Source organism: Manis javanica, chromosome 1 (assembly GCF_040802235.1).
Source record: "Manis javanica isolate MJ-LG chromosome 1, MJ_LKY, whole genome shotgun sequence".
NCBI classification, from domain to species: Eukaryota; Metazoa; Chordata; class Mammalia; order Pholidota; family Manidae; genus Manis; species Manis javanica.
The window spans coordinates 160,275,009-160,295,913 of NC_133156.1; the positions used below are offsets into that span (position 1 = coordinate 160,275,009).

General features: G+C 45.0%; 1 protein-coding gene and 1 non-coding gene across 3 annotated transcripts; one reads left to right on the plus strand and one right to left on the minus strand.

The window, feature by feature from the left end:
- Positions 1-322: 322 nt before the first annotated feature.
- LOC108405157 (large ribosomal subunit protein eL31) lies at positions 323-5,714 on the minus strand. 2 transcript variants are annotated; one of them, XM_037019979.2, is made up of 5 exons: positions 5,575-5,714; positions 5,120-5,226; positions 2,068-2,193; positions 737-849; positions 323-387 (listed from the first exon to the last, which is right to left on the minus strand). In XM_037019979.2, the coding sequence occupies exons 2-5, from the start codon at positions 5,224-5,226 to the stop codon at positions 356-358; spliced, it is 378 nt and encodes a 125-aa protein (XP_036875874.1). In that variant the 5' UTR covers positions 5,575-5,714; the 3' UTR covers positions 323-355. The 2 variants fall into 2 exon arrangements, with proteins under 2 accessions (XP_036875874.1, XP_036875876.1); XM_037019981.2 differs by having other exon boundaries at positions 5,579-5,609.
- Positions 5,715-5,847: 133 nt separating this feature from the next.
- Positions 5,848-11,941, plus strand: LOC108405154 (uncharacterized). The gene is made up of 2 exons (XR_012132654.1): positions 5,848-6,543; positions 9,379-11,941. It is a non-coding gene; the product is annotated as an uncharacterized protein (transcript).
- Positions 11,942-20,905: the final 8,964 nt, after the last annotated feature.

Genomic DNA, 20,905 nt, shown 5'->3' on the forward strand with positions numbered 1-20,905 from the left:
AATGACAATGGGGTTCTACATGCTAGTTTCTGGAAAAATGTTCACCTTTGATTTAATGAAACTTGAATGTTAAAGCATTCAAAACATCACACCTCCAATGTCCTAAATACCTAAACAGTCATTCTCAAGGCAGGTTGAACTTCAACATGACCTTTAAAAACGTGTTTTGGCCCTGTCCAAATAAAACTCCAGCAGCTGGAAGAAAAGGGTGCAGGTGTAGTATTTAGGAAAAATACTTTCCAAATGACCTTGTAATTAGAACCTTACTTTAAGATACATAAACACATTGCATAGAAAGTGGAAGAAGAAAACCAAACCCGAATGCAGTTTTTTAACTTTATTTGACAATCAGCTGTTAGTTCTCATCCACATTAACTGTCTGTAGATCTGGGGAAACAAAAAGAGCAACAGCCAGTCAGTCAACTTCCATGTGCACACACCATGTTTTACTTTAACACTCCAGAAACCTTTTCTGGAAGGGTTTAGGCAAGTAATAGTATTGCACATGGCCTTTTTACTACTCAGGTATGGACCTGTTTTGTATCCTTCTGCATTTTCTACACTGGGACAATTAAAAAAGGGTTTCTTGATGTTGCCTGTTCTGCATAGAGAACCACTCAGCCTCCCTATTGGAAGGATGCCAGGCAAACAGGTGCTGGACAGATAAATTCACATTATAAAACAGCCAAGGGTATTTTTTAATTTAAATAGCTTTGTGGGATGGAATAAAACTTACTTTTGAAGGTGGTGACAGGGACATAGGTAACCAACGTATAGAGTTTGTTTGGGGAATCTTCATCCTCATTACGTTTTCTGGACAACCGCACACGGATACGGTATGGGACGTTCCTAATAAAAATAAAAATTCTGCTAAAGTCAAAGCCAGCTCGATTCGCATACCCATCTCCACTTCTATAACATGCTCCCAATGCTCTGTCCTTGTCCTAACCTGACCCATCAGCCACTCAGGTGTCTAATCAGTTCCATGGAGGATAAACAGCCACAGGTGGACATTAAATGTTTATGTCTTGGCAGGCGGCCACCACTGATACCTAACTTAGAGAGAATGTGGGACCAAACACGCCAGCTCTCTTCCCTGTATCACCAACACCCAAGTCCTGCTTATGGTATTATCTGTTAAAACGTCAATCTGGACGAACACTAAAAACCCCATGGGCCATACTGAACATGTACCCAACATCTGAGCAGCAGCATTAGGGCTGACTCTCCTTTTTCAATTTAAGGACACGAGGTGTTCTGACACTCAGGAGTTCTCCTGGCTCATGTGATACCACTCCCCCCATCTCAAGGGAGCTCGCTGGCGGCTCCTTTATCAGACAAACCCTCAGTGCTGGCCCCCTGCAGGGCTGCATCAGCTCCATTATCCCACCAACCTTAACCGTAAAATACTACAGTCCCCCGCACCCCGGTCCAGGCTCATGTAACCACTCAGTCCACGCCAGCACCAATCCCTTAGCTGGTCCCACTTTGGCCCTGGACCTTGTGTAGCCCTCCACTGTAAAAACCACCTTTCTGCTTAATTAAGCAGGGTCTGAATCTCAGCACTGCTACATCTGAGTGGGATAGCTCCTTGTGGTGGGGATGAGACCTTGTGTGCCGTAGGATGTTTAGTAGAATCCTTGGCCTGCGGCGACCCAGGAGTGAGAGCCAGCAGTGCCCCTGGGGGAGTGTGGGTAAAACTGCCCACTTGTCTTTGCTTTGACCTGTAAGACCCACATCTGTCCCCTGCCCAACTGTCCACCCTCATTCACTGTTGTTCAAGTCACTCCACTCCACCTAGGCTGACCTCTGCCCCCGGATCACACCAAGTTTGACTCTCTGCAGTGCTCTTACAGACCCTCATACTGCTGCTCACTCAGCACTGGGGTCTCTGTTCAAATGCCACATTACAGGGCTTCCCTGCAGACTCTGCCCCACCCGGAGTCACTGTCATAATTTAATACTTCCGTATGCATTAGCTAATGACTGACATACAGACTGTGGGATGAGGTGGTTGAGCAGTGTGACTGTGTAACACAGTTTAGGTAACACAGGTAACTTTAGCACCTTATTCCTTTGGCCCAGACGGCTTTGTTGAGCCTGGTGTCAATGCGCACATCTGGAGTTCCCATCTCCTTCATGGCAAATTTCCGGATCTCTTTGAGTGCCCGAGGGGCACGCTTCTTGAAACCCCTTAAGTTTCAAACATAAGTAAATAAACGAATTGCATGTGTACAAAATAAAATGAAACACATAATATAGTACGTTCTATTTTCATAAAACATTCTAAACCAAACCTTAACAAGGGAGGAAAAATCTTTTTATACACCATTGTAATGCCCAGCACCTTAGTGTTAATACCGGGAACATTGAAGATGCACAACCCACTTTCAGTGATATACAGTCAGAGCTCCTTATTATGACCCTCAGGAGTCGCTAATGTGCACACTAGTCAACCCTTTCCTGATAAACACACATCCGGGCTCTAGTAGTATCACCTCCCAAGGACAACATGATCAAAGAAATGACATTAGAAGACGCTTGCACATAAAATACACAACACTTAAGTAAATATGTGTCCTCAGGTCAAAATGGAGTTACGTGAAAACCCAAAACTACAAGCTGAAATGATCAAGCATTTGGATAAGTGAAGGCCATTCCAAGTCGGGCAAAGACCAAAGTCTAAAGAGGTGTCCCATCACCCCAGGACTGGACATCAGGAAGAGGCCATGCCGAGTACTGGCTTCTCCAACACACGGCAGGGTGCCTGGCACTTCACAGGGCCCCACACTTGTGTATGAAGCAAACCTATGAAATCCAGTAACACTAACACATGGAGCATGCCAAAGTGACAGAATTCCTCTCTAAAACCTTTGTGACTTCCCGTGGCCTACAACACATGACTCCCCACACACCCCCACTTCACTTTGCTCTACCATGCCTCTCCCTACTCCCTCTGTTCTACCCTTGCCGGCCACCTTGTTATTTCTAGGGTATATCAAGCAACCGCACTTCACTCACTCACTCAAATACTTAAGGAGCTAGAAATAAAAGGTGCTGGAATCAACAGTAGTAGCTCTAACAGACTAATCTCGTTCTTCTCATAGCTTATGTGGGCGACACACAGAGTACATGAAACTGCATTTTAAGTAAGACACCCAAGGACACATCAGAATAAAAATCTAAGATAATGATGGAAGCCACTCAGGGATCCGAGAAAAGCATTCAGGCAGAGGGAAAAAAGTAAACATAAAACCAGTTACTCTGAATCAGGTACATGTCTGGTATAATTAATAAAAGAGTAAGTGCCCAGCTCTGTGGAAACATAGCAAGAACTTTGGCTTCTACAAGTGAGATGGGAAGGCAATGGAGGGTGTGAGGACAGACCAGGTGTTTGGGGGTCGGGAGGGAACCAGGAGCTGCTAACTGGAACCATCCGACACAGAGAGAGAGGATGGTGGTGGTACCAGTGCAGTGGGCTTGGCAGTGGAAGGCAGAGCCATCAGGACACGCTCACTTGTGCACAGTGAAACAGAGAAGGCCATGAGAGAAACAGAAAGGTTAGGAGTTTGGTTTGAGAGGCCTATAACACCCAAGCGGAGACGTTAACAGGGGCTGGGCATTTGAGGCCCTAAGACTAATTGCTGTTACCAAGAGTAGATGGAAAGCAGAGGGGCTGAGTTCTGGCACTCAACATTAAGAAGACGGGGTGTGAGGAGGAACCAACAAAAGAGACTGAGAAGGAGCAGGTAGAAGCGTGGGGTCTTTGGACATAAAAGGAATAAAGCATTTTCTACAGAAGAATGAACTGCCAGTTGCTGCCAATCAAGTCAGGACTGAGAAATGACCAAAGGATCGAGTACCATGTAGGTCTCCACTTGGGGATTTTGTAAGAAAGCACAAAGTATCTGAAACACTTCATCACCTGTAATGGCTCACAGCACACTTTCCAAACATCCCATTATCTGTGTGGCCTTTAGAACAGCACTCTTTCCACCCAGTGACTTAATTTCCACTTGGCAGTTTTTACTGTTTTGTATCTAAATCTGGTTGCTGGACTTGCTGCACTAAGTAGCCTCTCTGGTTCCCTGCTGATCCGCAGGGCCCAGGACAGCTAAGTGCTGCATAAGCACCCCAAATGCATGCCTACCTGAAATAAAGGGGCCTGGGGTGGAACGTGCTTGTTCACAAGCAGTGTTAATGCACAGAAAAGGCAGTGGATTTTTGACCCAGAAGCCACCCGAGATTCCCAAATAAGACATGCTTACACACGGTCCTCACTCGGCTTGGAATGCAGAGCTGAAGTGCCCGCCCCAACGTGGACACCACTGCACATTTAAATCCGTCGCAGAATCAGCTGCCTCGAGACGAGGACTGCCCAGTGAAGTGCAAGAAATTTTGCTCCTTGGACTGGTGCCTGAGTATTTTGCCATGTAACATTTGTTATTACAAATACTCCAAAGTATACTCGAGAGATTTGGTCTCCATTTTCAGCTGTAAGCACCATACAGAAAAAGGGGGAAACTCACTAACTTTAAAACTAAAACCCAAACTCCAGTGCAAAAACCAAGGGCTAGATTATTGGTTATCATTCTCAATCTTCCTGTACATCACAAATGCACTCCCCCAGCGTCTTCAAAAACAAACATTGCCCTACAACCCCACCAATACATTCTTTTTCTGTCTCTCAACCAACCAACACTAATTATTACAGAGGGCACGTATCTGTGTGGGTCAGAGGGCTAAAGCAATCCATTTAAGTGTTCGCATTCCGGGTTGCTTTCCCTCCTACCCACGTCTTTCATCCGTTAGCCAGCCCAGGTCGAATTCAATTGCAAAGCACGGAGTGGAATGACTTTTATCACCACCAAGTTTTCCCAAAGTGGCTCCTCCCGAGTTTTATTATGCAATGTCAAGTTTCCAGTCACGAACCTCTGAGCGTCACACGTTAAACTCTATAAATCTTAAATAGGGTCTTCGGAATACAGATTTGTTAATATTAAGAAATGTTTAATTTCTAAGCACCCAGCCTTCAGTATTGGGCAGACCTCAGTGACACCGGAGGCTGAGCTCGGGAGCCCGTGCAAGCAGGAATCTGGCCCAGTGCAAGCATACTCACACTCCATGGATGCGCTTGTGAATGTTGATGGTGTATTCCCTGGTCACTACCTCGTTGATGGCGGAACGGCCCTTCTTCTTCTCGCCACCCTTCTTTGCAGGAGCCATCTAAACCAAGGAGACGAGCCGGCTCAGACCAGAGAGGACGCATTCGGTTGCAGAGGATCCGGCCATTCCCTGAAGCCCCGGGTCTGGGCTAAGCCAAGCCGCCCACGCCGGGTCCAAGCATCCGCGCCCCGCAGATGCCCCCACCCCGCAAACCCCTGCGGCCCCGGCTGCTCCAAGCCTGGTCGCTCTCCCTCCCAGGCTACGGGAGCCCTTAAATGTAGCGCGTATTCCCGTCCCCCCGGAACGCGGAGCCTCGGGCCGGTTCAGGACAGAGCCCGTGGTCCCGGTCAGCACACTCCGTGGCGGGGATGGAACCAGATCCCTGAAACCGGCACCTAGCGCCCATACCTACTCTGCCGGAGCCAGGTTCGCAAGGAAGAGCGCGACGTATTGTGGGAGACGGACAGCAGCGCCGCGAATACAACTTCCGGGTCGCCTGGAGGCGGCGGGCTTGGGGGTGTGGTGGGAAAGGGTGGAGGCGCGGTGCAAGCGGCTCTTACGTACGTGACGCACGCCGCGCGACCCGTGGAAGGCGAGCGGCCTTGGGGGGCGGGGCCCGGGCTGGCCGCAGCTGCGCGCTCCCGCCGCGCGCCCCAGTGTGTAACGCCGTGCGCTCTGTCTGCTCCCTGCGGCGGAGTTTCCTCCTGCTCCGCGCGTGGGAGGCGCAGGAGGGATTTGAGGGTTTTGTCTAAGTCTTCGGAGGGAGCCAAAACTCAAGCCACCGTTGGATAGGAGCAGGCCCGGGAGGAGCAGCCGCTCTTTTGTTTTTCCCAGTCTCTCATTGATTCGGCCACCGTTAACTGAACGTGTGTGCAGCGCCGTGCAGATGAGCAAAATACAGCTCGCTGGCGGGTGCTCACCGTCTCCCGCGACAGGAAGGCTGTAGGCAGGCTTCAGCGCTTGAGCAGGGGCTCTGGGATCACGTATGTGAGGCAGGCCTTGGTGGAACGCAGGCAGGTAGAACTCAAGGCCACAGTAAGAAGTACTCGGGAGGGAACTAGTGTCATGGATCCGCAGTAAACAAAAAGCCACATTCTGGACATCTGGAGAATTCAGCCTGAGAAATAAGGAATTCTTTTTATCCCATCCAGGTCCCTTTCAAGAAGCTTGAAATCCCGTAGACAGTGCCAATCTTAACGGGGTCTTCCCTTTGAGCCCCTCCTAATTAGCGGGAGTCTTTTCAACTCATTAAAATTTTTGCTGGTTGCTCCGTACTCATCCGCTGGCTTCATCCTTCGAGACACGATCCTGGGAAGAACGGTAACATCTCCACCGGCATCATCTTTTGGGGGCTGGTTCAGGATAAGACGTCGAAGGGTGAGTACTGGTTGCAACGAGCATCTTTCTTGCGCTGTCCTTTTTTAAAGCCATGCGGAGTGCGCGTAACACCGAGTACCTGTCAGCCAGTTAAGAACAATTAGCATGACTGCGAACCTTAAGAATCTGGCGTTAGGTTCCTCTGAGTCCTGCTTGGTTGATCCCCCAAGGCCTGGGAATGTCAGCCGAGTGAGGGTCAGAATTCTCTTTCAAAGCTATTCTTGAATGCAAGGGGCTGAGGGAGACAAGCAGACAACTGCGAGATCCTTGCTGAGTCCACTCCTCAGGGGACACTGTAAAGTCTTCTTTCAAAACTCAGACCCCAACTGCCCAACTGGATATTCTTAAGGAGCTGCTTCTCCTTTTCTGTCTCGCTCACCTAAGAAGGTGGGGGAGGCTCGGAGGAAGGTTCCCCTGAGTATCCTCATTTGTGAGAGTGACTTGGGCAACTTCCTGCAAGCCCCCATGGAATCACCCTACACAGATCAAGTGATTCTTTACCCTCTGTCGTGAGATGATTTTCCCTCTCTGGGACCTTTCTAGCGCCTTCTTCCACACTCTCTATACTCGGTATTTAGGATAATTCAGCACCTATCAATCTGGTAGGATATTGGGCACAATTCTTACTCCTTGTCTCTGGTGTCCTATACGAGATGTAAAAGCAGATGTCTGGGTGGTCCCCACTTGAAAGAAACAAATTGTCCCATGGATCCCAGCCCTGGCCGTGAGGTGCCAACTGGGCAGAGGATTCTGACCCCTTGATTATGGGAGAGGAATGACCTTCTTGTGTCACCATCTATTGAGGTGTCAGTAGGGTACAGGATTGGAAGACTGGGTCAGGTTTGAGTACGACCTGATAATCATGACCTCCTGTGTGCTGCTTCTGAGTTACATGCAGAGTGGCTATTGTTCCCACTTTTTCCTGTTTCAACTGGACAACTTTCTCAATCTAAGCTCCAGGGTCAGGAAGGACCTCCTCAGCACTCAGTGGGTCAGGTCTCCTGCCCTAGTGGAAAATACCTTACGACATCTCTTATGGCGATGGTTCCATACCATGGCACGGGAGGCATACCAAGATCTGTACTTCAGACTGAGAACTGGACAGTTGCATCTCAGACCGAGAGGGCCCAGTGTCCGTCCCTGGATGGCTCAGTGGCACCACAGTGTGACTATGCCTCAGGTCTGGGAATGGACCCTCCCCTGATGCTGTCATGAGTATGGGAGGGGGCACAGACTTCCCTGTAAGAGGGAAGGGACAGGCCAAGCGATGCCTTGTCTTTCAGACACCAGAAACAGAAAAGGGGATGGATGCCCTTCTCTTCTCTGGTGTCTTTCAGATAGGCAACTCAGAGTCTGAGACCACTTTGGTTAGTATTCTTCTGGGAGTTCATTTGTGGAAGTAGGAACCTGGAGGGTAGGATATGCAGTAGTATCTCTCACTGAAACCATTGAGAGTTACCCCCTTTCTCCAGGAACCAGCACCTAGTTGGCAGAAGCTCTAACTGGTTTCTGGAAGTGAGTAGGGGACAGAAGGCTAACATATACACTAACTGTAAATATGCTTTCCTAGTTCTCCATGCCCATGCTGCAGTTTGGAAAGGAACTCCCTCAGTGCAAATGCATCCCCTATTAAATATCATCATGAATTGGCTTCTATGCACTGTGATCCTCCCCAAGGAAGTGGCAGTTATACATTGCTGGGGGTATCAGAAGGGAGCAGATGAGGTGTCAGAGGGAAACCGAAGGGCCAACTATGCAGCCTGAGAGGCAGCCTGAGCAACTCAGTCTACCTTCACTATAGCCCCCCTGTTGGGGGAGCATTCCCTAAGTCAAACCCCAGTATTCCCAACAAGAGACAGATATGGCCTTCCAAGAGGGGTTAATCTTGTAGACCTCAGGGTGGTTCCAAATCGAGGAAGGGAAGCTTCTCTTGCCATCAGCCAACAGGTTAAATACTCTCCCCCAGTCCTTCCATCTTGGGAGGGATGGGACCACCAGCTGGCCAGTAGGTTGTTCATTGGGACAGGGCTTCCAGATACCATTAAGACAGATAACAAGCTCCTGTGAGGTATGTCAGAAGAACAATTCCCTCAACCATTGATTAGCCTTGACAGGGATACAAAGGACTGGGATGTACCCAGGAGAGGATTGGCAAATTGACTGTACACACATGCCCAAGGCTAAGGGAGTTCAATATCTACTTGTATGGGTGGATACTTTTACTGGGTGGTTAGAGGCCTTCCCCTGCAGGACTGAGAAGGCAACGGAGGTAGTCCAGACCATAGTAAACGAGATCATCCCCTGGTTTGGATTGCCCAAAAGCCTGCAGTGATAATGGGCCGGCCTTTAAGGCTATAATCACCCAGGGAGTCTCCTTAGGTCTGGGAATACAGTATCACCTCCATTGCTCTTGGAGACCCCAATCTTCATATAAAGTAGAAAGAGCAAATGCAATCACAAAATGACACCTAAGGAAACTGACCCAGGAAACAGAGCTCCCTTGGATTGCCCTTCTTCCCATTGCACTCCTATGTGTCAGAAATACCCCTCAGTGAGCAGGCCTTAGTCCCTTTGAGCTGCTGTATGGCAGGCCTTTCTTGACCAATGACTTCCTCCCCAATACAAAGACAGCTGCACAAGTAAGGCAGGTCACCTCCCTGGCCCATTTCCAATGAATGCTTCAGAAACTGGAAGAAGCTCAAAAGAGAAGGGAAAGAAAGCCTTTATTTGAGCCAGGAGACTTGGTCCTGGCCAGGAAAGTGTCCCCTATCTCCCCTTCCCTCTCACCTATCTGGGAGGGACCACACACTATAATCCTCTCCACTCCCACTGCAGCAGAAGTGACGGGACACAGTCTTGGATACATCACTTCCTACTGAAGCACTGGCTGTCTGAAAAAACAAGCTCCACTGTGAACGAGGAGGACTCCCTGCCTCAATATTCCTGCAAGCTTGTAGACGATCTGAAGCACCTTTTCAAGCAACAAACACCCAAGATAAGTACCCATGATTCCAGATTCCTGAATCTTTCTTGGCGTTGTTGTGGGAGTGGGACTTGTTATTTTCCATTTTCTCCTGTGTTATTGTGAACCTCCTTCCATTGGTTGGAAGTATTTCTGTCCCTGTTGGGTTTAAACCTTGAAAAGCAATGGCCTTAACCCCGTCATTATTACTATTATTGACTCCTTCCTTACTGGTTCCTCTCCAGGCAGCAGTGCATCCCCTAACTCCGGTAATTAACAAAATTGCTAATCTAACTAACCAAACCAACTGCTGGATCTGCCCCCGCCGAGATCATCTGGAGGATGATATAGGTCTCCTTGGCATTCCGATATCACTAGAAACTATTGCTAATACTATAGCACAGTATTGGGGGTTTTCTTATACAATTTACACTACCACCAGAAATGCTGGGGTTGGTGGAGGTCCGCGACCCTTCGATCCACAGTGGGTCTCTCCAACACCAGCTGAACAAGTAGGCAAAGTCCATCGCCTAGCTGCCAAAGCCAGTCTGTGCTTCTCTAATTCCTGGGGCACTGGTCCTCTTTTAGGAGTCCTCAACTCTTCTTTCTGTAATACCACCTTTATGTATAATCATACCTTTCATGAGTGGGAACCACAATTCCAGGGGGATTCCATTGAAGAGGAAGATTTTGACGTCTTTAGCCTTACCCACACCACCACCTGGGAGCCATATTTCCGAGGCAACACCTCTGGCCTCTGGTTATGGTGGGGCAATAATAAATTCAATGCCACCAAACATTATGCTAGCGAGTCTTGGACCATAGTCAACAATTCATTGGGGCAAGAGACTCTTGGTATTGGAACTGAGACAGGGACAGTCCTCAACATCTCCAGTGGCAGTCCCCAACCTTACCCTCCCTTTAATGTCATTCAACTCATTTTCAGAAGCCTTCGCTGTCAGATTCCTCATACTCATAACCAGTCCGTTGCTGACTTCTCTCCCTTATGTGCAGATGATTATTTCACAGGCATACGACCCTCTACTTTTGACCCCTGGGGACCATGGGATCCTTCTATTTTAGCCAATTATAGTAGCCTCCCTACCTCACACAAATATGCTTGGCTACAAGGATGGTCCACTGGAGTCACACTGGCTGGAACCGGACTATTCTTCCTTTGTGGAACTAATGTGTACTTGACCCTGCCTAGGGGATGGAGAGGGCGGTGCACAATAATTGCAGCCATACCTGATGTACTGACTCTTAACAATACTTCCTTCCCCACCTCCGGGCAACTGCCTAACCTGGGATCCTTTCTGGATGTGTCACTGCGGCACCGGCCGAGACGAAGCCTAGTGCCCCAGACCCCTGATTTCAGTGGACTAGCCACCAATAACCCTATGTTAGAATTGAATGGCCTGGGATACTCCATATTCCGTGGCCTCTTTTGGTTTATAGGGATTCCCGAACTCGAGAGGAGCATTAGAAACATCTCCCTACTAATGCAGGGCACCTGGAAAGTGACAGTGGCCGCAATAGAAGCCCAGCAAAAAGCTTTGGATTCTTTAGCTCAAGTGGTCCTCCAGAATAGGAGAGCCTTATATTTGCTCACTGCTGAGGCCACTGGCACCTGTGCTATGCTCAATGAGACCTGCTGTTTCTATGTCAATACCTCAGGTCTAGTAGAAGAGAATCTAGAAGAGATCAAAAAGAATATCCACTTTTTTGATGAGCTAATGAAAAGAGAGACACAAGACTCCTGGCTAGTCCAGATCTTCAAATCCCTCATGGGGTGGGTGTAGCCCTGGTTGGCATCGTTCATTCCCCTCTTTAGAGTGGTAGTATTTGCTCTCATACTTGGACCTAGTTTACTTAATCTTCTAATTAAATTTGTGTCTTCTCACCTAGAAGCCATCAAGCTCCAGATGGTGATGCAAATTTAACCCCCATGACAGTCCCTCTCAGCTTTTACCAGGAGACACTAGATAGGCCACTCAGAGTGAATCCGAGCTGCCATTCCTCAGTCGTCGCCCATTGACAGCAGGAAGTAGCCTGAGCAGTCTTCGCCCTTCTCCCTAATGGCAGTATGGTTACCTCTTCTGATGGGGGATTGAGGCAGGACTTACTGGGACAGGCAGATAGAACTCAAGGCTCTGGTAAGGAGAAGTCAGGAGGGAACTAGGGTCAAGGCTTCACAGTAAACCAAAAGCCACATCCTGGACATCTGGAGAATTCAGCCTGAGAAACAAGGGAGTCTTCAGATACCATCCTGGTCCTAGCAACACCTCCCAACTGATCATATGGACTTGCCCCTTTCAAGAAGTTTATAATCCCCGAGACAGTGTCACCTTAACGGGCTCCTCCCTTGGAGCCCCTCCTGATTAGCAGGAGCCTTTCTTTTCACTCCTCATTAAAATCTTTTCTGGTTGCTCCACACTCTTGTCTGCTGGTTTCATTTTTCGTCGCCTCTGAGACACGATCCCAGGAAGAACAATAACGTCTCCACCGGTATCATAAAGAGCTTGGGCCTTTCCATCCTGTAATAGGATGAATGCTGCACCTCCATGTTTCTTAACTTCACTTAAAGCAGGAAGTGGAGATGGACAGGCAAACTCTCCCCATGTCCCCATGTAAGAAAACAAGGGCCTTTCCAGAAACCCCCAGCATCTTTCCACCAGTCATTGGGTGGTGTTGAGCCTGCCTTCTGATCATGGCTGAGAAAGCAAATACCTGCCAAAGACAAATGGGAAAGTCATGATTCCCTTAGCCTAATGATGGTTTTTGTTGTTTTTTTGGCCTGGCCAACACACATTGCTGTCCCACACAAAATGAGGGTTCTTTTAACAAAGAAGAAGGGGAGTTGCACTTTGTTTGAAACTAATGACACTTGCTCTCCTTTCCTTCTCTCCTCACACTGCCTATTTATTCTTCCTTGGGCTCAAGCACCTGAAACTTGCCTCAGGCCTTTCATACCTTAATGACCCTTTGGGATAACTTCTCTGATCCTGACCCCCTACTCCCACTCTCTGCAGGTGTGATCCTGTCCTTTGTAACTGGCTCACAGCATCTAGAGAGGAACTGAGCACTGACGTGTCCATGGCCACCATCCAAAAGGGGGGTGATAATGTCATCATCATACATCAGAATGGTCTGGTGCAAGCTGACTCAAGTTTGCATATAGCTGATGGAATGTGAGTAGATTCTACTTCTTGTTGCAGCAAACAGACCCTTCTAGTGGAAATCTACAAAATGGCCCACTCAGATGTCAACTCTGTGGCTTTAAGTAAATGTTGAGCACACATTTAACTGTGTGGTTTGAAGGACTGAAAATCCCTGGCCTGCCTCGGTTTCTCAGGTTTCTGTCCAGCCCTGCAGGCTCTTCCAGCTTCTCCTTTCCTTGGGTCATGCCAGTCAGTCACTGCTGGCCTCCCAAAGATCAGAGCCACTAGGATGAACTTCGTGTGCTTTTTAACTCTCCAGTGCCCATTAGCTGTGCTTCTTTCTCACCCATGACAGTTTACTTTTCGTGATTACTAAAGAATCCTTAAAATGAAAGATATGCTTTCCTGTGGGGGCAGCAAGGAAGAAGTGGAGAGGTTACATCCCAGTCCTCAACAGCCTCGGGGGGCATCAAACCGTAAGGGGCTGAAGGGTTCTGCCTTGACAGCTTCGTGCAGAGCTAACCTCCAGGAAGGTCCAGTGTTTTTTTTTAAAAGGAAGGGGATGTGGTGGTGAAGGTGCTAAAGGAAAATGTGTCTCAAAGTGTGTGGGTGGACAGCGCCTGGGGTTCATGGAGGAGGCTGTGATCCAGCCAATGTTGGGGGTCCCTTTCATATACCACAACCGTGAATGAGGGTCCATGGAAAGAGATGGGGATGTTGGGGTGGGGTCAGATGGCTTTAAAGGGAATTGAGTCACATGCTGAGTTAAATTCAGGACCTCTCAAGGGTGTACAAGGCAGTAACCAGACATTTGAGTATACATTTTAACGCATGTATTAATTTAGTGAATGTGCTGAGGGGTTTCCCTGCTTCTCCCATACCTGGGCATTGGCTACTCAGGCAGCAAAAATATTAAGAGAGTTTCCTTTTTTTTTTGTTTTTTTCTAATGAGCTTTCCCTGGAAAAATAAATCTGTTTCACAAATGAGGCTATATATTCAGGTATTGAAACAACCATGTTATAATTATAGAAGTATGCTATTTGTATTGCACGTATATGTTGTATGAAGTTCATACATGTCATCCAAAAAGCCATACAGGGCATTTCTCTGGAGCATCTGATTTAGTTATTTTTCCCAGGATATTAAAGGCTAAAATTTTTAGGCTTCAAGTAGAGAGAAATTGAAGCAATTTTGTACCAAACATCCACATTTTATGAGAATAACTTTGGCAGGACTGCAGAATGTCATGGCTTAGACAGATCTACTAGTTGACCAATTTAAACAACTTTACTTGCCATTAGAGACAGAAGAGTCTAAGACTTGGTGTATTCCAGAGTTCAGATTTCAGTCACTTCTCCAGAGCCAAGACTATAATTTTCCAAAAAGAAAGGTCATGTTTTTTCTGGAAATAGGACAGGATTGCAGAACTGTCTTTTAATGAGCAGAATTTAATAAATCAAAAGCTTAGGGAATAAACTTCTCATGTGGGTTTAAAGAAATACCACACAGTAAATTTTCTGAGTTTATCCAGATTCTGAAAAAGTGTTAAGACTGAAATAAAGCCCAATTAAATTACTAGCACAGCACACTCCACCCTCCCTTAAAGGCTTCCAGCTAGAAAACCCTAGGACAATATGCTGTTTCCATTAAAAATCTTGTTCTACTTAAAAGTAAGGATTCTGACAGGCAAAATACAAATTGTTATGGAAAAATTAGGTTTACAAGCATTTGAATTTATAAAAGTCAAATTATGAAAAAGTTCATCCATTTTCACATTTATTTTTTCCATTTTTATTTTTATTTATCATTATTTTTTACGGTATCGATATACACTCATGGTTTCACATGAAAAACAATGTGGTTATTACATTCACCCATATCATCAAGTCCCCCCTAAACCCCACTGAAGTCACTGTCCATCAGTGTAGTAAGATGTCACAGAGTCACTACTTGTCTTCTATGTGCTACACTGTCTTCCCCATGAACCCCCCCACACCCTGTGTACTAATCATAATGCACGTCAATTCCCTTCTCCCTTCCTCCCCACCCACCCTACCCCACCACTCCCCATTGGTAACCGCTAGTTCCTTCTTGGAGTCTGTGAGTCTGCTGCTGTTTTGTTCCTTCAGTTTTGCTTTGTCATTATACTCCACAAATGAGGGAAATCATTTGGTATTTGTCTTTCTCCATCTGCTCCATCCATGTTGTTGCAAATGGTAGGATTTGTTTCTTTCTTATGGCTGAATAGTAGTTCATTGTGTATATGTACCACATCTTCTTTATCCATTCATCTACTGATGTCTTTTTGAGTCTGAGAATTTGTTTTCTTTGGATAAATTCATAGGAGTGGAATTCCCGAGTCAAATGGTATTTCTATTTTTAGTTTTTTGAGGAACCTCCATATTGCTTTCCACAATGACTGAACTAATTTACATTCCCCGAAACAGTGTGGGAGGGTTCCCCTTTCCCCGCATCCTCACCAGCATTTGTTGTTCCTAATTGGTGTGAGGTGATAGCTCATTGTGGTTTTAATTTGCATTTCCCTGATGACTAGCGATGTGGAGCATCTTTTCATGTGCCTGTTGACCATCTGAATTTCTTGTTTGGAGAAGTGTCTGTTCATATCCTCCGCCCATTTTTTAATCGGGTTCTTTGCTTTTTGGGTGTTGAGGTGTGTGAGTTCTTTACATATTTTGGATGTTAACCCCTTGTCGGATATGTCGTTTACAAATACATTCTCCCATACTGTAGGATGCCTTTTTGTTCTACTGATGGTGTCTTTTGCTGTACAGAAGCTTTTTAGCTTGATTTAGTCCCATTTGTTCATTTTTGCTTTTGTTTCCCTTATACGAGGAGATGCATTCAGGAAGAAGTTGCTCATGTTTATATTCAGAAGATTTTTGTCTATGTTTTCTTCCAAGAGTTTTATGGTTTCATGACTTACATTCAGGTCTTTCATCCATTTTGAGTTTACTTTTGTGTGTGGGGTTAGACAATCCAGTTTCATTCTCTTACACGTAGCTGTCCAGTTTTGCCAACACCAGCTGTTGAAGAGGCTGTCATATCTCCATTGTATGTCCATGGCTCCTTTATCATATATTAATTGGCCTTATTATATGTGTGGGTTTATATCTGGGCTCTCTATTCTATTCCATTGATCTGTGTCGGTTCTTATGCTGGCACCAAATTATCTTGATCCTTGTGGCTTTGTAGGAGAGCTTGAAGTTGAGGAGCATAATCCCCCCCAGCTTTATTCTTCCTTCTCAGAATGATTGCTTGGGCTATTCAGCATCTTTTGTGGTTCCATATGAATTTTAGAACAATTTTCCCTAGTTCGTTGAAGAATGCTGTTGGTATTTTGATAGGAATTGCACTGAATCTGTAAATTGCTTTAAGCAGGATGGCCATTTTGACAATATCAATTCTTCCTATCCATGAGCATGGAATGTATTTCCATTTACTGGTATCTTCAGTTTCTCTCATGAGTGTCTTGTAATTTTCAGGGTATAGGTCTTTCACTTCCTTGGTTAGGTTTATTCCTAGATATTTTATTCTTTTTGATGCAATTGTGAATGGAATTGCTTTCCTGATTTCTCTTTCTGCTAGCTCATCATTAGTGTATAGGAAAGCAACAGATTTCTGTGTATTAATTTTGTATCCTGCCATATTGCTGAATTCAGATATTAGTTCTAGTAGTTTTGGGGTGGATTCTTTAGGGTTTTCTGTGTACAATATCATGTCATCTGCAAACAGTGACAGTTTAACTTCTTCCTTAGCAATCTGGATGCCTTTTCTTTCTTTGTGTTATGTGATTGCCGTGGCTAGGACCTCCAGAACTATGTTGAATAAAAGTGGGGACAGTGGGCATTCTTGTCTTGTTCCTGAACTTAAAGGAAAAGCTTTCAGCTTCTCACCGTTAAGTATGATGTTGGCTGTGGGTCTGTCATATATTGGCCTTTATTACGTTAAGGTACTTGCCCTCTATACCTAATTTGTTGAGAGATTTTATCATGAATGGATGTTGAATTTTATCATATGCTTTTTCAGCTTCTATGGAGATGATCATGTTGCTGTCCTGTCTGTTATATGGTATATGATGTTGATGGATTTTCAAACATTGTATCGTCCTTGCATCCCTGAAATAAATCCTACTTGATCATGATGGATGATCTTTTTGATGTATTTTTGAATTCAATTTGCTAATATATTGAGTATTTTTTCATCTATGCTCATCAGGGATATCCGTCTGTAAATTTTCTTTTTTTGTGGTGTCTTTGCCTGTTTTGGTATTATAGTGATGCTGGCCTCATAGAATGAGTTTGGAAGGATTCCTTCCTCTTCTACTTTTTGGAAAACTTAGAGAATGGGTGTTAGGTCTTCACTAAATGTTTGATAAAATTCAGTGGTGAAGCCATCTGGTCCAGGAGTTTTGTTCTTAGGTAGTTTTTTGATTACCAATTCAATTTTGTTGCTGATAATTGGTCTGTTCAGATTTTCTGGTTCTTCCTGAGTCAGCCTTGGAAGGTTGTATTTTTCTAGAAAGTTGTCCATTTCTTCTAGGTTATCCAATTTGTTAGCATATAGTTTTTCATAGTATTTTCTAACAATTCTTTGTAGTTCATAGTGATTTTTCCTTTCTCATTTCTGATTCTGTTTATGTGTGTAGACTCACTTTTTTTCTTGATAAGTCTGGCTAGGGGTTTATCCATTTTATTTTCTCAAAGGAGCAGCTCCTGTTCTCATTGATTCTATTGTTTTAGTCTTCTCGGTTTTATTTATTTCTGTTCTAATCTTTATTATGTCCTTCCTTCTGACTTTGGCCCTCATTTATTTTTCTTTTTCTAGTTTTGTTAATTGTGAGTGTAGACTGTTCATATGGGATTGTTATTCTTTCCTGAGGTAAGCATTTATTGCAATATACTTCCCTCTTAGCACAGCCTTTGCTGCATCCCACAGATTTTGCGGTGTTGCATTATTGTTGTCATTTGTCTCCATATATTGCTTCATCTCTGTTTTTATTTGGTCATTGATCCACTGATTATTTAGGAGCATGTTGTTAAGCCTCCATGTTTTTGTGGGCTTTTTTGTTTTCTATGCATAATTTATTTCTAGTTTCACACTGTTGTGGTCTGAGAAGCTGATTGGTACTATTTCAATCTTTTTTAATTTACCAAGGCTCTTTTTGTGGCCTAGTATATGATCTATTCTTGAAAATGTTCCATGTGCACTTGGGAAGAATGTGTATCCTGCTGCTTTTGGGTGGAGTGTTCTGTAGATATGTTAGGTCCATCTATTCTAATGTGTTGGTCAGTGGCTCTGTCTCCTTATGTATTTTCTGTCTGTTTGATCTGTCCTTTGGATTAAGTGGAGTGTTGAAGTCCCCTAAAATGAATGTATTTTATTTCCTTTTTTTTTGCATTCTATTTCCTCCTTTAATTCTGTTAGTATTTGTTTCACATATGTAGGTGCTCCTGTGTTGGGTGCATAGGTATTTATAATGGTTATATCTTCTTGTTGGATTGACCCCTTTATCATTATGTAATGTCCTTCTTTGTTTTGTTACTTTCTTTGTTTTGAAGTCTATTTTGTCTGATACAAGTACTGCACCTCCTGCTTTTTTCCCCCTATTAGTTGCATGAAATACCTTTTTCCATCCCTTCACTTTTAGACTGTGTATGTCTTTGGGTTTAAAGTGAGTCTCTGGCAGGCAGCATATGGACTGGTCTTTTTTTTTTTATCCATTCAGTGACTCTATGTCTTTTGATTGGTGCATTCAGACCATTTACATTTAGGGTGATTATCGATAGATATGTACTTATTGCCATTGCAGGCTTTAGATCTGTAGTTATCAAAGGATCAAGGGTAACTTCCTTACTATCTAATTAAACTCACATTATGCTATTACAAACACAATCTAAAGGTTCTTTTATTTTTCTTCCATTTCCTTCCTCCTCCATTCTCTATATATTAGGTATCATTGTGTACTCTTTGTCTATCCCTTGACTGACTTTGGAGATAGTTGATTTGATTTTGTATCTGCTTCATAATCAATTGTTTTCTTTACTGTGTTTTTATTTTCTCTGGTGACAGCTATTTATCCTTAGGAGCACTTTCATCAATAGCAGTCCCTCCAAAATACACTGTAGAGATGGTTTGTGGGAGGTAAATTCTCTCAGCTTTTGCTTATCTGGAAATTGTTTAGTCCCTCCTTGAAACTTAAACGATAATCTTGCCAGGTAGAGTATTCTTGGTTCATGGCCCTTCTGCTTTATTGCATTAAATATATCATGCCACTCCCTTCTGGCCTGTAAGGTTTCTGCTGGGAAGTCTGATGATAGCCTGATGGGTTTTCCTTTGTATTTGATCATTTTTCTCTCTCTGGCTGCTTTTAATAGTCTGTCCTTATCCTTGATCTTTGCCTTTTTAGTTATTATATGTCTTGGTGGTGTTCTCCTTGGGTACCTTGTGTTGGGAGATCTGTGCACCTCCACGGCCTGAGGGAGTATCTCCTTCCCCAGATTGGGGGAATTCTCAGTAATTACCTCCTCAAAGACACTTTCTATCCGTTTTCCTTTTCTTCTTCTGGTACCCCTATATATTGTTCTGTTTAGATTGGTCACATAGTTCAATGTTCTTTCATTCCTAGAGATCCTTTTTTCTCTCTCTGCCTCAGCTTCTTTGTATTCTTGTTCTGTAATTTCTATTTCATTTACCATCTCATCTACTTTATCTAACCTGCTTTTAAATCCCTCCATTGTATGTTTCCTTTCAGATACTGTATTCTCTAATGATTGAATCTCATTTGTGAATTCTTCCATGAGTTCTGGAATAATTTTATGTACTTCCATGAGCATATTTATTTTTATTTTGAATTCTCTTTCAGGAAGATTAATGAGTTGTTTCACTTGGCCCCCTTTCTGGTGTTTGTGGGATTTTGGTTTGAACCAGGTTCCTTTGACATTTCACATTTATATGTGGTATCCTCTAGTACCCAGAAGCTATACTCTCTGGAGTTGCTGCTTCTAGCTGCAGTGACTGTCTCCACTGCCAGGGCCAGTAGGCCAAGTGTGCAGGGAGATGCCTCTATGCTTTGCTCTTGTGGCTGCTGTAGTTGTGGCCTCCCTCTGGCTGGCCTGGCTCAATGGCTGGGGCAGCCGGTTTGCAAGCCATTGCTGGCTGGGAGGAATGCACAGTGGGCTGCATATCACGGTGGGGGGCCTTCGGGCTCCTTAGACAGCTAGGGGGATGGAGCACCTGAAAGTTCCCAACCTGCTGGGCACAGTGCACCTGGACAATTTTGTCTACCTGTCCTTTCTCCTGAGCAGCAAGCTCTGTGCAATCCTTGCCCCTTTAGCAGCCCTCTCACTGTTAGAAATTCTCTGCCTTTCTTTTGTCTCAGAGTGGCCAGATATAGATCCGTTTTCTACAAGTGGCTGGAATCTCAGTCTCTCCAAGTATTCTGCCTGTCTTAGCTTTCCAACCCCACTGATGTTCAGAGAACCATGTAATATAGGTTTGTGCTCCCAAAGTGGATGTCCAGGGCTGGGTGTTCAGCAGTCCTAGGCCTTCACCCTCTCCCTACTCAGTTTCTTTTCCCCCCACCAGTGAGCTGGGGTGGGGGAAGGGCCTTTGTCCCGCCAGATCAAGGCTTTGGTACTTTACCCTGTTCCATGAGGTCTGTTCTTTTCCCCAGGTGTATGCAGTCTGGCGCAGCCTTCTTTCCTGTTGCTCTTTCAGGATTAGTTGTATTAACTGTATTTTTCACATTACATGTGGTTTTGGGAGGTTTGTCTCACCTCTCATGCTGCCATCTTTAATCCTGACAGATTTTCTGTTTTAGGAGGGTTCATGTGTAGTTCCTTTAAAGAGGAAATGGTCACACTGTATACAAAATATTTAGACTTAACTTTTCAGGAATACAGCAATTGTGTGAATAATAAAACTCCAGGTCCCCTCACATCAGCATGATGATTTCTCATGGGAAAAGAAGACTGTCTGTAGTTGGCAGAGGCCTGAGAGGCTGCTGCTCTGTCTCCCCCAATCAACATGACCTGTGTACACGTCTCATGCACAGACACACAAGCCCTGTGCATGTCACTGATTTCTCAGTGTTGGAGCCTGGGGAGCTCCAACCCCAGTGAGTTTAATTACAGGTTGTGACTGCTTAGGTGCCAAATGTCTTGGTCATCTTCCCAGATTACCATCATCTCTAAGGTTGAGATGTTCCAGGAACTTTTG